This window comes from Octodon degus, unplaced genomic scaffold (assembly GCF_000260255.1).
Source record: "Octodon degus isolate 3935 unplaced genomic scaffold, OctDeg1.0 scaffold00312, whole genome shotgun sequence".
Classification (NCBI taxonomy): domain Eukaryota; kingdom Metazoa; phylum Chordata; class Mammalia; order Rodentia; family Octodontidae; genus Octodon; species Octodon degus.
In genome coordinates, this window is record NW_004524888.1 from 904,445 (window position 1) to 919,733 (window position 15,289).

Consider the following 15,289-nt stretch of genomic DNA (forward strand, 5'->3'; position numbering starts at 1 on the left):
CGCCCGCGCGCGCCCGCCCCGCCGCCGCCGCCGCCATGGGCGTGCAGGGCTTCCAGGACTACATCGAGAAGCACTGCCCGAGCGCCGTGGTGCCGGTGGAGCTGCAGAAGCTGGCCCGGGGCAGCCTGGTGGGCGGCGGGCGGCAGCGGCCCCCGCAGACCCCGCTGCGCCTGCTGGTGGACGCCGACAACTGCCTGCACCGGCTCTACGGCGGCTTCTACACCGACTGGGTCAGCGGCGGCCAGTGGAACCACATGCTCGGCTACCTGGCGGCCCTCGCCAAGGCCTGCTTCGGCGGCAACATCGAGCTCTTCGTCTTCTTCAACGGCGCGCTCGAGAAGGCCCGGCTGCACGAGTGGGTCAAGCGGCAGGGCAACGAGCGCCAGACGGCGCAGCAGATCGTCAGCCATGTCCAGAACAAGGGCACGCCGCCGCCCAAGGTCTGGTTCCTGCCGCCGGTCTGCATGGCCCACTGCATCCGCCTGGCGCTCATCCGCTTCCACGTCAAGGTGCGGCCGGGGGCGACCCGGGTGGGCCATGGTCCAGGGAGGCCGGGGTGCCCTCGCCAGGGCTCGCGTGCGTCGTGCCGGGGTGCCTCGTGCCGGGGAGCCTCGTGTCGGGTGTCAGGGCAGCACCTCGGGAGGCCGGGCTCCCTTCGCTAGGGCTCAGGGCTGGGCCCAGGGCCCCTCGGGCGGGAGTCGAGGCCGGGCCTGCCGTCCCTCCCGTCCAGGTCAGGGCTGAGCCTGGGGTTCCTCGCGCTAGGGTCAGGGCTGGGCTGGGCGTCGGGGCCCGAGGTGAGTGGTTCTGTCTCTGCTCCGGCCGGAGACCAGGGCGCCCGCTCCCGGAAGCCCCTCTGCCGAGGCGCAGCTTGTCGCCAGGCTGTGGGACGCGGGGGCCCCGGAGTGCGGGCCTGGAGCTGGCCCGACGGCGCAAGATGGATGTCTGGCGGTTCAGGCCGCGCGGTGTTCAAGTCCGCCCCTAGCTGGCCTGCTTAGGCCTCACAGACATGTGCGGACACCCAGGGTTGGTGAGCGCCCCACACCACAAATCGGATTGACAGTGCCACCATCCCCAGTAGCTTTTCTGTTTCCTCTCCTTTTGGAGGTGGGCGAGTTACCTCCTTGCCTACACCTTTGCAGTATGCTCATTTTTTGAACTAGTCCGTTCTTTCTCAGCAACAGGTTTGTCTTGGAGACCGGTAGAATAAAATAGTAGGGAAATCGCCGGGGCCTTGGAGAGTCGCAACTGAAAGTAGACCTGCCTCCATAGATGTGGGAGGTGAAGTTTGTATAGGGGTCTTTGCATTCTGCTCGAATTTAGATCGCAACACCTGCTTTAAAGGATGAGACTTCTGAGAAATTGTCTTTTTTGTGTGTGATAGATTTCAACGACTTATAAAGTCGACAGGAGGCGATTTTGTTGAGTCTGTGTTTAAAGAACTCAAGTTCTCTGTATTCTTCCAGAGAAATAGTTCAAAATTAGGAGTTGAAAATTTGGGGGCCAAGCAACACGTAAACTTGCAGGGTCTATTTTTTGCTGCACAGCAAGTGTTCAGTGACCTTCTGCAGTGCCCGGGTGGGTGGGTAATGAGAGTTCTACCGAGTCAGCCCGTGCTCTCTTTGGCAGGGGGCTCCTCTTTCGAAACTGCGTGCAGAACTTCAGGGCCCAGGCATGACTGGAAGAGAAACACAAATTTTGATTGCTTGTATTTTCCTTAAAACAGTGTTTTTAGGGGGAACTTTTTTTTTTTTTTAATACATGTTTACTCTGTCTTCCTGCTTGTTCTTTTATTCCTCCTGAAACTGCTTGAGTTCAAAGTTTGTGAAACTCTCCCTCTTCCTGATTGCCCCCACTGCCTATGATGAGATGGTGGTAGTTAAGACTAAAATGATAGCGGAAGTCCCACCCAGGATCCTGTTGCAATTGGTGAGATGGTTTTAAGTCTGTGTGTAGAGGCTGCTGGAGGAGTGGTGATTGGCCCGGGAGCCTGGCAGCTACTCGTGTGCTTTTTCCTCAGGGAAGTTCGTCTGAGAGGCAGTTGTGCCGCTCACGTTTTCAGCCTGAGGCTTTCAGGGAAGGAAAGGGATGCCATGTCTCGGGTTTGATCACAATTTTATCTTGTTCAAAGATGGAGAATTATAATGTACTACTTTAATTATTATGAGATGAAGGTGAGCTTTACTTGTTTGCTGTTTTAAGTGACTTTCCGGGGAATACTGTAGATATATTACTTTGGGTTAGAATCAATTTATCTGTATGATGGTTATATGTTTTGAAAAAACTGTTGGGTTATTTAATTGTAAAATCTCCTTTACATTCTTTTGAGTATCTCACATACCTAGCAGGTGCTCAGAATTTTGACCAATGTATTTTTGGAATCTAGATTCAAATCACGTTTTAGATAATGTATTCCACTTAGGTCTATAGATACAAGCTAGTTTTGTCTATAGCTTTAGATAAGCTTTTAATTTCTGGTGTAGAATTACGGCGTGATGTCAGTTGAACAAATTAATATTGCATTGACTCCTCTCTGGTGGTCCCTTACCTGGCCACCTCACCTAGGAACTCAAGTTATTACAAATTTCTCAGCAACCAAACCAGCTGTCAAGAAGTTTAGGTACAACCATAAGAAAAAATAGCTCTCTCCTTCCTCACTGAAGAACCCATTAAGCTCTCTCACTCACTGGCCTTTCCTTTTTAGATGTAATTGTAACAAACTTGGTTATCTATTTTCTCAATCCAGCTTGAGAAGAGGATGAAGAGGCGAGTCTGCCAGAGGCAGGAGCACCATTAATAGCAAGAAGTGACAAGGGAGAAGATTTAAAAAGCTGTAAAAAGCAGACATAATTCTGGGGCTATTTTAGAAAGAGAAAAACAGCCCTACACTTCAGTAGTCCCTGAGGGTAGCAGATTTTTTATTTTATAAAATTTTTTTTTTTTTGCTCTGAATGCCTTCAGGGCACATTTGGCTGACTTGAGTTGTGGGGATTGAACCACAGCTACCTGAACCTGACTGCTTTGTTGAAGCAGCCACTTAAAGAACTGAGCTAAGGGGCAGGCCCCCGATTTTATAAGATTTTTGAGTCAGGAAACTTTATCCTCAGTATTACCTGTTTAAGGGACTGAGGCAGTGTATACTGTTATTTAAAAAGATACCCAAATGGTGAAAAGTTAAACTCATGATGAAGAAATAATGCATGTGTATTAGAATAGGTAAAATAAAACACACTGGACAGTACCAAGTACAGTACTAGCAAGAATGCTGAGCCCCTGGAACCTTGCATGCTGCTGGTGGGAATGTAAGGTATCACCACCATTCTGGAAAATGGTTCGATAGTTTTTTGTAAAACATATATGTGTGTATGTTTACTGTATGGAAAGTACTTTTTTTAAAAATTAGGGTCTCATCATGCAGTTCCAGGCTGGCCCTGAACTCACCTTGAATTTAGGGCAATCCTGCATCAGCCTCCTGAGTGCTAGGATTACAGGTGATTGTTACCATGCCCACTGATAATTACTATTTTTAAAAAGGGTAAACATTGCTAAAGAGTTGATGTGGACACTGAACTGTATATAATGTTACTTAAAAGATATGTCTCTTGAAAGATAAACTTACCATCTTGTTGGCCTAGCATTAAGCCTCTTTAGCATTTTTATACATTGACAGAAATATAGTTTTCTTTTATCCTTCCTTAGTTTCTTTGGTAGAGTACTACTATCTTTTCTGTATGATTGTAATTGTATTTCTCTGACCATTAGAAGTTGGCTTGTGTGTGAACTAAATTTGTTCAAGAGACTGAACTGCCTAACTTGAACTTGGCTTTAGCGGCTATGAGCAGAATTTTTTCTTCTTTGCCTTTAGTTGCCATAACCTTTGAAACTTCGGTGAGTGACTTAATGTTTATTTTAAAATCTTGGTAGCATTTAACACTTTCCTAAATGTTCTTCTGCAGGGCTAAGACTGGTGGCATAGGTGTGAGGGTTTATCACGAAGTTTTTCAGATTTTAACCTGAATTTGCTTCCTTCAGAATTTTGTTAAATTGGTTCTCCGATTTTACTTAGATCTTGTGTAAAATGGTGTTCTTGTTCGAAGACAGTGGAAGAATGTGAGATTAGACTATGCTTTCAGATTGTTATGGTTAGTGTAACAACATGTTTGTTTTTAGGGATGATGTTTGGTCTTATATACCCAGTGGAGGAAGAAATGGCCTGGAATTAGACCAGGTGCTTGCTAGGCCTCTCTTGATTCCCTCATCGGCACAGTGCTTTATTGCTCTCTTACCTGTGCAGAATCAAGATTGCTAGCTCAGTGTCATCTGGAAACAAGTCACCAGTAACCCAAGCCAGGCATGATGGCCCATGCCTGTAATCCCAACACTCAAGAGGCAGAGGCAGGAGGATTGCCTCAAGTTCCAGGTCACCCTGAACTACATAGGAGACCCTGTTTCAAAGACAAAACAAGTCACCAGGAACTGCTTCACGAAGAAAGAGCTGGCAATTTGGGTATTGGGAGTATTTTGGGGGTGTGGCTATCAGTTTACTTCCATACCAGTTGTGAGAGCAAAACATGTTTTTCCAGGCAAAACAGGAGCAGCAGGGCTTTTATGAAGAAGAAAAGTACCCATTCACAGAACCAGAGAAGTGGCAGTTTCTTATTCTAATTCTTATTCTTAGGTCTTGGAGAACTTTAGTAGACTAGGATTTCTTTTTTTCTTTTTCTTTTTTGCAGTACTGGGGAATTGAACTCAGAATCTTGCAATTGCCAGGCAGGCTTTTATGCCGCTGAGCTATATCCCTAGCCTTTATTGACTAGAAAAACACTTGGCCAAACCAGTCATCTTTTTAAAAGAAGTATTTTTCTGTCGTGGACCAGTTTTGTGACTGCTGTCATGATGTCTTGCCACAGATACAGTTTCCTAGGCGTACTTAGCATAAACCTAAATGGCATAGGCTTACAAGCTGTATGGTAAACTTATTCTTCCTAGGCTGCAGCCCTGTACAGTACATTACTGTACTGATACCTTTGGGCCAGCAATTATAAGTATTTGTATATCTAAAAGTACAATAAAAATTCAAGTTAGGAAATTTTCATTCCCATTATAATGAGGGGAGGGCTGCATGTGGTGGCCCACACCTGTAATCCGAGAACATAGGAGTCTGAAAGAGGAAGATACCCCTGAATTCAAGGTCAGTTTAGATTACATAGTGAGTTCAAGACCAGCCTAGACTGCACAGTGGGACTCTGTCTCAATAAAAAGAAAAAAATCTTATAGGAGGACCATTGTATATAATTCAGTCAAGCATTGAAGTCTTGAGTGTGTGACTAAGGTTTAATCCACTTAATGTATTACCTTCAAGGTTCAGTCATGTAGCGTGGGGCAGAATTTCTTTCCTTTATAAAGCTAAATAATATTCTAATGTGTCTGTACCACATTTTGCTTATTCATGTATTCAGTTCTCTTGGGTATATGCTTAGAGGTAGAATTACTGGGTTATATGGTAATTCTAACTTTTTTTGCCCCCTCTTTGTGCTAGGGATTGAGCCTAGCTAGGGTCTCATGCATGCTAGTAGAGTGTGCAGTTTTACAATTGAGCTGTACCCCGGCCCTGAAAAAGTTAAGAATCAGGAGAAACTTTTTAGTTTTTTTAGTTTTTAAGATAGGATCTCAGTATGTGGTTCAGGCTGGCCTTGAACTCACTGCAGTCCTCCCTCTTCAGCCTCCCAAGTGCTGGGATTACAGGCATGCACCACCATGTGTGGCTTGCTCACTCGCTCACTTGCCTACCTGCTTTTTCTTTTCTTCTTTCTTTCTTTTGGTGTTTTAACTTTGTTGAATATTACTGTGCCATTTTTCAGAGTGGCTGCATGACGGTATGCTTTGTTATATGTTATGTATTATAATGTTGTATTTTTAACATTAGTGGTTGTACTATACATTGTGTGTTTTTTCTGTAAAAATTCCATATTTCATTCTTTTTACTGCCTGCATAGTATTCTATAATCTGACTAACCCTTGCAGAAGAGGTGTCTACTTTCAGTAGATCAAAAGTGAGCATGTCAAGCAGGACAGTGGAGTCCACATTGCCAGATCTTCAGATTTTTCAGGAGAGCTAGAAATCCATACTTTGCTTGAAATTATCCCATTGTAACAATGTGAGTAAAGCAGGGCTTCTGGCTAAGTGCTACTCTGGAGCCATCTATTCATTGGAGTGTTGATCTTTATCAACAGTTGCCCTTCCTTTATGAATCAGTTCTTCCCACCCCATTTCTTTGGCCCTAAAGTTAGACCTCTTAAAGCCTGCTCCATTTCTTTCTAATTCCTGAACCTTCTGTGATGATGAAAACACTTGCTTCCTGAGGTTACTGAAGTACTACCTTCCCTAAGTGCCAGTGTCCCCTCCTTCTCATTGGTCCTTGTTGCCACCTGTGAGGTGAGTCCATTCCTGTTTTCATTCAGCACCTGCCACGTCTGGGTCCACTCACTGTCTGCAGATTGCAGACAGTGTCTGCATACTGTGGGAGCCCTGGTCTTAAGAAGTCGTGCATACCAGGTACTGTCAACGCATACTGACTAACCTTGTCCTTAGCCTTGCTCCTGATTTTCTCTTTGGGGATGGGGTTATTGAGACAGGGTCTTGCTGTGCACTCCATGCTGTATGGTCCAGAGTATTTTCAAGCTCTTGGTGATCCTCCTGTCTCAGCTTCCCAAGCGCTTGGATTACAGGTGTACGCCACCACATCTGGCTATTTGCCTCCTGATTCTCAACTTTAATGAATTTTGTTTTAGTTTTCCCATAGTTCCAATGCTGTAATGAGCAAAAAAAGTAACATCACCTTTAAAGGACCTGCTATGTTCCCCATTCCATGCAGTGTCTCTCCCTCGTCGCCTCCTGCTTTCCACCATTTTCTCCTTTCATACTCTTTCCACTTTTACCTAACTGCTGGAAGCTTGTGATCATTCACATCAGAAAACAACTTCTAGACCAGTCATTTTGCCATTTCAGTCCCACCTGGCCAGTACCTACGAAATGCTTGGTGCTCCACATTGTGCCAGTGTCCACAGCCTCTCTGTTGTGCTCACTTGTTTCCAGCACCCCGACACATGCACTCACCAAGCTTCCCCGGTGATGTGAAAGTGCTTTGCAGACTCCCATTAGTAGGTTGCAAAGTCAAATTATTGAATGTTTGCCAGCATTTAAAAATGATGCAGAATAAACACAGTTGTAGAATGGAATAGAATATGAGCTATATACTAGAGGTCTGTACCATTTCCTGGCTCTTGCTCATACTGTGGGAGCCCTTCATGGCCCTTGGCTTCACTCAGGCTTCCCTGGGGAACTCATCTTGCACACTGGCAGTGTGGACCACTGTCTTCAGGGAGGCCTATCTTGCTCAGACTTAAACAAAACCGTCCAGGCCCAACTCCTGGTTGAGATGTGTGGGCCTTCCTGTGGCTGGAGCTGTTATACCTTGCTTTATGGTTTAGAATTTCGCTGCTGTTTGTTTAGATGTACTGTATTCAGCCTGACTGCTTACCATTTCCAAAAGAAATATCCAACCTATGTTTATGAGGTTCATTCCCTCTTATCTGATTGCTTCCCCACTTTTGCTTGTCAAAAATTTACTTACACTTCAAAGCCCATCTCAGAGGCCATCTTCCTTCTTGTAGGCTCTTGTGATTTTTCACAGGGTAGTGGGAGTATACCTGCACCATCTGTTTGCAGCACATCTCCCGTAGTGTTTAATTATGCTGCTGCCTGCTTATCTTCCTTGTAAATTGTAAGCTACCTCAGGCCAGGCAACATATTTTACTCTGCTGGAGTCTCATATGTTTAGCATGCAGTGCTCAAAATGTTTGTTGTTCTGTTATGTAGCCAGGCAGATCTCTTTGCCTTTTTTTATTACTTAAGATTTATTTTCTCACCTTAAATTTCTTACATTGCTTTTTGTGATTTGTTTCCAAGATGGCTAGTTCTCCTCTCAGCAGATAGTTAGAACCTATCATTGCCCAGGTATAGAGGAACAAATAGAACCAGAAAGAAGGGAAGCCTCCTGGGAGCATGTGTGCTAGTCAGCTTGTGGTTGCTGTGGCCAAATACCAGAGAGAAACAATTTAAAGAAGGAAATATTTACTTTGGCTCATGGTTTCAGAGGTTTCAGTCCATGGTCAGCTGGGTCCCTTGCTGTGGGCTTGAGGTGTAAGAGAATGTCATGAGGAAAGTGGGTGGTGGAACAGAGTTGCTTACCTCATGGCAACTGGGAAGCAGAGGATGAGAAGGAGCTGAAGATGAAGATGTCAGGGACCAGACATAGTCCTTTGAGGTCTACCTGGTGACCAGGCCCTTCACCGAGGCCTGTTGCCAGTGCTTCCTGATAATACCATTACATCATGAGTCACATCATCACGTCATCACTTCTTCTTTTTTTTAATATTTTAAGTACTTTTATTGAGAAATAGCAATGTGACAGCTTCAAAACAGGATAGTAGGACAGTTACAATAATTAATACATTACATATTGTTGTCTTCGTAGTAGTTATTCATAGTACAAGATGCAAACATGAAATCTTTTTTTAAATTTTTATTTATTTGTTTGTTTGTTTATTTATTTATTTATTTATTTTTTGTGTGTGGCCAGCTCAGCCCACCAGGGGGCGGGGCTGACTGGCATGTGGTGCTGGGGGATTGAACTACGGTCCCTGTGCTTTGCTTAGCTTAGCTTGTTCTAAGTAGGTGCTTTAGACCACTGAGCCATCTCACCAGCCCCCACAAACGTGATATCTTGTCTAAACAGTATTAGTACAAATCTTTCTTCTCATTGAACTACGAGAAAGTAGCTGTATATATATCTTATTTTGTATATACAGATATATACACATTTTTTTTACTACAAAATGGTCCTTCATTTACATCCCTCTTTTCTGTCCAGCTTTGTCAGAGATGGGTATTCCGTTGCCATTCAAATATTGTAGGTGTGTGAATTCAGCAAAATAATCCAATATAGTCCAATAGTCCATAATAGTAGTAGGTTATCTGCAGAACTAGCAATGTCAGAAGTTGTTGGCTTGAGCCTTTTCAGCTCAGCATATTAATATGATGGCCAATATTTTTTTTTTCAAATCAAATTGGTAGGACAGTTTCAATAATTAACACATTGCATACATCCTTCCTAATGGTTAATTGCCATCCAAGATGCAGACATGATATCCTATTTACAAACACCATTAGAACAAATCACTCTATTCATTAAGAGAATATCTATCCTAGCCACTTTGAATACACAGATACAAAATGGACATTCATCTGTACACCCCTTTTTTTTAAGTTCCATTATTTGAATATTATAGGTGTGTAAACTCAGCAAAATATTCTAAAAGAGTCCAGTAGCCCATAATAGTATTGGGTCTTCTCCTTGACTGGCAGTGTCAGAAATTGTTGATCTGAGTCCCCTACAGCTCAACATAACAGCATGGCTTTACTTCTTGTATTTCGTTTTTATACTTTTCTGCTGGATGGTTAAGACCAAGGTAAAGCAGGACCTATGCAACAAGAGTTGTAGCTTTTGGGTCCGATAAGGTCAGCGAAATTCCCTCAGGGTTTATCCTGAGATCCTGTACCTCAGATTGTAGAACCTTTGTCAGTGTCAGCCATGTGGATGAGTCACGGCCATTGCTTGGCCAGTGTGTTCTCTGTGAAAGCCTGAGAGAATGTTTTCTCTCCATGGGACTCTCCTTAGGCACACTCTACATCATTGATCACTTTCTTCTTTGGCCCCATAATCTCCTTGATCAGAAAATTTGGGACACTACCAAGTTACATGATGTTACAGTACAAGTTCTCATATGTCCTGAGTCTTAATTGACCTTGGAAGGCTAGGGCCAAAATGTTGGCTTTCCTTGCGGCCCTCCTTTTTCTCTAATTTTGGTCTGCAAACTTAGGTTGTTAACCATCCAGAAGACAAGCTTATTGTTATTACCATACACCTTAGGCCTTTAAGCTTAACCTCACTATCTGTCTGCTTAACCTCACTATCTGTTTGCATATCAATATCAGACATGTCATCACTTCTTGATCGGTAACCTTAAAGTTCTGCTTCCAAACACACAAGACTTTGGGGGACATTTTAAATCTAAACCATAATAGGGAGCTTATAGTCAAGAGTGAGGGAGAGCCACTTAGGCCATTTTTCATGTTAATGTTTGGGTTTTTTTTATATTATAAAACAATATATTCAGGATTTGAGAGTGGTTTTCAGCTAAGGCTGACATGTGAGGTATTTGGTACTGTCTGATGGCATTTTTGCTTGTTATGGCTGGGGAGTTACAGGTATTAACTGGAGGTATTGGGTAGAGGACAAAGTTGCTGGTGAACCTTTGTAATCCATGTGAGCCCCCACCCCAAGCAAAGAATTATGTAGCCAAATATATCAGTGTTGCCAAGACAAGGAAATTCTGGTATGAATAAAGCAAAGAATTCTACAATTGTGTCTCTGTAAAACTATGTAAATGTTGAACTAGAGATTTATAATTTTAATGGAAAGAAAATGGAGAACACAACTTACTTTTCTAAATTAAAATACTCACATATAAGCACTCTGCCTCAAAATATTTGTAGACCCACATTGCTATTTTAGTTTTCTGAAACTTAAAATAATTGAGACTAATTAACACATAGTAAGTTCCAGCTCCAGTAAGCAATAAGAATAAAGGATAGGGATAGAGATAAATGTCCATACCATGTAATGTGAAAAGCAGATATTTTAGAATTTGAAAGAGTAGAGTAAGTTTCAGTGCACTTATAGACAGACTTCTTTAAACAGGCTTACTACATGAAGTTCAGATAACTGTTAAATTCTCCAAGCTCATCATTTTTGTATAGTTCATCAGTAATATAATGTTTGTATATCCTCTAGAAAGTAAGTCCCATGAAGGCCTTGCCTATTATCTGGCTCTTAGAACAAACAATACCTGCCATGTAGGAGGTGTTCACAGAATATTTGATGAATGAGTGTGACTAACCAGTCACTGTAGTGTGGGGCCTGTGGGGCAGTGTGATAGCAGGAAGTGGAAATTTTCAAGTCCAGAGTGAGTTAATTCCAAAGGTGATGGTGTTATCCTGGCCACCTGGCACAGAAGCTTTATCTTTGAATAAGCTTTTTATGCTTCTTAAGATGCATAGAGGGCTCAGAGGAGGGACTGCATAGGTAGCCTGGCTAAGTCTCACTGTCTTTTTCTCTTGGTATTTCTAACTCTGTTTCATGTTGTTTCTGTGCATCTTAGGGAAAGTGCAGAGTTGCACTGTGTGGTCCGCAGAAGTGACAATGAGTCCACATTGTAGTGGCAACGAACATGCAGTTTAGAGACAGGAAACTTGTACTCTGTTGTTTTGTCATTTCTCGGTTTGTTTCAGGAATAAATTTGCATTTTGGGGAAAAATTAATTTATCATGCTATTGGCATTTGTTAGATTAAGACAGTAGCTGGAGTGTTAAAGGTGGCAAGTGGCTCCCACGAGCCAAAGTGCTTGTTTATCTTGTGAACTGGAGCATGTTCTTGAGGGACAATAGGCAGGCCCATATGTTGGCAGGCTCCCTAGACCTCACAGGTGGCATTGTCAACCCCCAGAGCCATAGTAAGTTTCCAAGTGTCACTAAATAAGTTGTATTACACTGAGGTTCATTTTTCTTAATTCTAAAAATTGAATTGCTTTGTATTTTTTTTCAAAGTTTTATTGATAAACAGCAATGAGACAGTTTCAAATCAAATTGGAAGTACAGTTTCAACAAATATTACACTGCATATATTCTTCTTAGTGGTTAATTGCTGTGCAAGATGCGGACTTGTGATCCTATTTACAAACACCATTAGAACAAATCATTCTATTCATTAAGAGGATGCAACTATATATCTATCCCAACCACTTTGAATACACAGATACAAAATGGACATTCATAGGCATACCCCATTTTTCCTAAGTTCCGTTATTGAATATTATAGGTGTGTAAACTCAGCAAAATATTCTAAAAGAGTCCAGTAGCCCATAATAGCATTGGGTCTTCTGTTTAACTGGCAATGTCAGAAATTATTGACCTGAGTCCCCCACAGCTCAACTTAACAGCATGGCTTTATTTCCTATATTTCGTCTTCATACTTTTCTACTGGATGGTTAAGACCAAGGTAAAGCAGGACCTATAATTGCTTTGTATTTTATATTTTGGAATTATTACTATTATTTTGAGGACCTTCTTATGTTGCCCAGGTTGGTCTTGAATTCCTGGGTTCAATTTTTTTATTAGTACATGTTTTCAGTACACAATGATTAAATTAATCATGAAGAGTTAATACATACACATAACACATCTTAATTCTTTTTTTGTCCCCTCCTTCCACATCCCTCCCCGCTTTTTTCATTTTTGTTTCTCTTACCATTTATTTATTCATTTATTCATTCATTTCAGTATGGGGATCGAACTTGGGACTGTGCACTTACTAAGCAGGCACTTAAGTTGAGCTATATCCCCAGCCCAAAATCTTTTTTTTTTTTTTTACTTAGGATGAAACTTGGGATCTTGAGTTTGCCAGGCCAGCGATTATGCTGCTGAGTTATCTCCCGAGCCCTTCCCCTTACCACTGAAAAAGCTGTATTTCTATTTTTAAAAAATCCTGTTCCCTTCCTTTCCTCCCTTCTCCCTATATCACTTGTTCACCTTCCCACTTGCAAAGCTCTTCCTACCTCTATATTCCTGGGCTCCTGATCCTCCCACTTTCACTGGGATTAACAGGTATGGAACATTCCACCCAGTTTGGAGTGAAAAAAAAAAGTTTTTTAAGACAGAGTCTGACCGTTTAGTTTAGATTGGCCTTGAACTTGCTTTGTAGCCCAGCTTCCTCCAGCTTCTAGAATGAGATTTTAACAAGAATAATCTCTCAGTGGTTTAGCTGAATCATTAGAAGATTCATATAATTAGACCATTTAAAATATACTCAAAAGCTAGGCATGGTGGCTCATGCTTGTCATGCTCATGGAAGTTGAGACAAGAATGAAAGGTAAGTTTGGCAGCCAAGGCAGCTGAGCAAGAGCCTGTCTCAGGAAAAAGGTTGGAGTTGGTGGAGGCTGGGATGTAGCTCAGTACAGTGATGGGATTCATCCCAAGTTTAAAAAAAAAGATTTTGGGCTGGAGATACAGCTCGACTTAAGTGCCTGCTTAGTAAGTGCAAGGTCACAGGTTCGATCCCCGTACTGAACAGCAAACATGTACTAATAAAAAAATTGAACCCAGGAATTCAAGACCAACCTGGGCAACATAAGCAGGTCCTCAAAATAATAGTAATAATTCCAAAATATAAAATACAAAACAATTTAATTTTTAGAATTAAGAAAAATGAACCTCAGTGTAATACAACTTATTTAGTGACACTTGGAAACTTACTAGGTTCCACTGCTAGTAGTGCAAAGAAGAAAAAAGACTCAGTACAAACCATGTGAATGTTTGCTTTCATCACTTTAATTTTTAAAGTTTATAGATTTGTTATTTCTTATGACATCTACTTTGTTGTTTTATTTTTATGTGTGGTGCTGGGGATCGTTTCTTTCTTTTTCTTTTTTTCTTTGTTTCTTATGTATTTGGTACAGTATCTCAACTACACAGCTTGAATTCATCATGATCCTGCTGTTTTCAGTCTCCCTGGTGCTATGCCCACAGATGTGTACCATCATGCCTGGTGTTGGTGGCCAGCCCAGCGCATCCAGGTGCGGGGCTAGGATTGGGGGTTGAACCCCAGTCTCTGTGTTTGCCTACGCAGGCGCTTGGTCTGTTGAGCTATCTTGCTGGCCCCAGTACTTCATTTTTTTAAGAGGAAAAGAAAACAAATTTTTTACCACATAGTGAGCCAGGCTGTGGTTACACTCACTGTAAGCAATCTGCTAAAGACATTGGAAAGATTATAAGAAATGTCACCATTGAATACACCCTGGGAAACACAATCCTTTATATATATGCTAATAGTTGTTATCCAAAGGGAAAATAAAACTTGAATCTTTTGTCAATTTGGCAGTTACATCTAGGCAGTCTGAGGAGATTGGAAGACAGGGTGATATGCTTTTTCTGTTTTTGTGTTTTTGCTTTTTGAGACAGGGTCTTGCTATGTAGTTCAGCTTGGCTTTGAACTCATAGTTCAGGCTGGCCCACTGTACCGCATAGCCTAAACTCCAACTCATGACAATCCATCCTGCCTCAGTGTTCTGAGTCCTGAGATTACAGGTGTGCATTACCATGCCTGGCTCCTTTGTCTGTGTTTAAGCATGATCAAATTCACATAACATAAGATTTAGCATCCTAATAATTTGAGTGTACATTTCGGTAGCACTAGGTATATTCACAGTATTGTGCAGCCGTCACCAGAATTTTTTCACTTTCCTGAACTGAAACTGTGTCCTCTGTCCTCCCAGCCCCATGACCACCATTTTACTTTCTGTGTCCTTGAGTATAACTTTTTTAAATATCCTTACAGGTCTTCCATTTTGTGGCATGGATTAAAAAAAAAACTCCTTCCTTTTTAAGGCTGAGTAATACTCTGCTATATGAGTAAACCACTGTTTCAGTTACTTTTTTCTCATTGCTAGGACATCATACCTGATGCCCAAAATTAAGGAAGGAAAGTTTTATTTAGCTCATAGTGTGTGTAGGTTTCAGTTTATGCTTCGCTGGCTCAAAGGCAGGGTGGCACATGACAGAGGGCAGCAGTTCATGGTGGCAGAAAACAACAAGGCAGCAAGAGCCAAAAGGGAGAAGCAGCGGTGGAGGAGCAGTGCTGGGCAAGCCTCTCTCCCTTTATATTGCATTCAGGCTATCTGCCCCAGAGCAGGTGTAGTACTCACACCCATAATCCTAGCATTGGATCATGAATTAATCACAACTCTAGAAGGCCCCCATATGACTGCATGAGGCTTTGGGGGGGGCGTTTATACTCAAACCATAGCAACCACATTATGTGTATTTGTTCACGAGAGAGGATGCTTCGATTGTTGCCACTTTTGTATTATTTTGAGTAACACTGCTATGAACTTGTATGTGTAATTAGCGCAAAACCATGTTTTCAACCGAGTGGAATTACTGGGTCATAGGGTATTTTTTTTTTTTTTTTTTTTTTTTTTGAACTCCTTTAGTGTTTTCAGGGCACTTTTGGCCAGCGGGATCAGTGGCAGGTTTCCATTTTTTCCATATGTAGTACCGGTAAGCTAGTATTTCTCATTATCTCCTGAAGAAATTTATTTTGGTAGTGGTGACATC

General features: G+C 42.3%; 1 protein-coding gene across 2 annotated transcripts in view; it reads left to right on the top strand.

Moving 5' to 3' along the window:
• Window positions 1–6: 6 nt before the first annotated feature.
• Fam120a (family with sequence similarity 120A) overlaps window positions 7–15,289 on the top strand; it is a 116,259-nt gene continuing 100,976 nt past the window's right edge. For both annotated transcript variants that reach the window (XM_004647560.2, XM_023707813.1), the window contains exon 1: window positions 7–509. In XM_004647560.2, coding sequence (XP_004647617.1) covers window positions 36–509 — 474 coding nt within the window. In that variant the 5' untranslated portion in view covers window positions 7–35. The remainder of the gene's footprint in view (window positions 510–15,289) is intronic.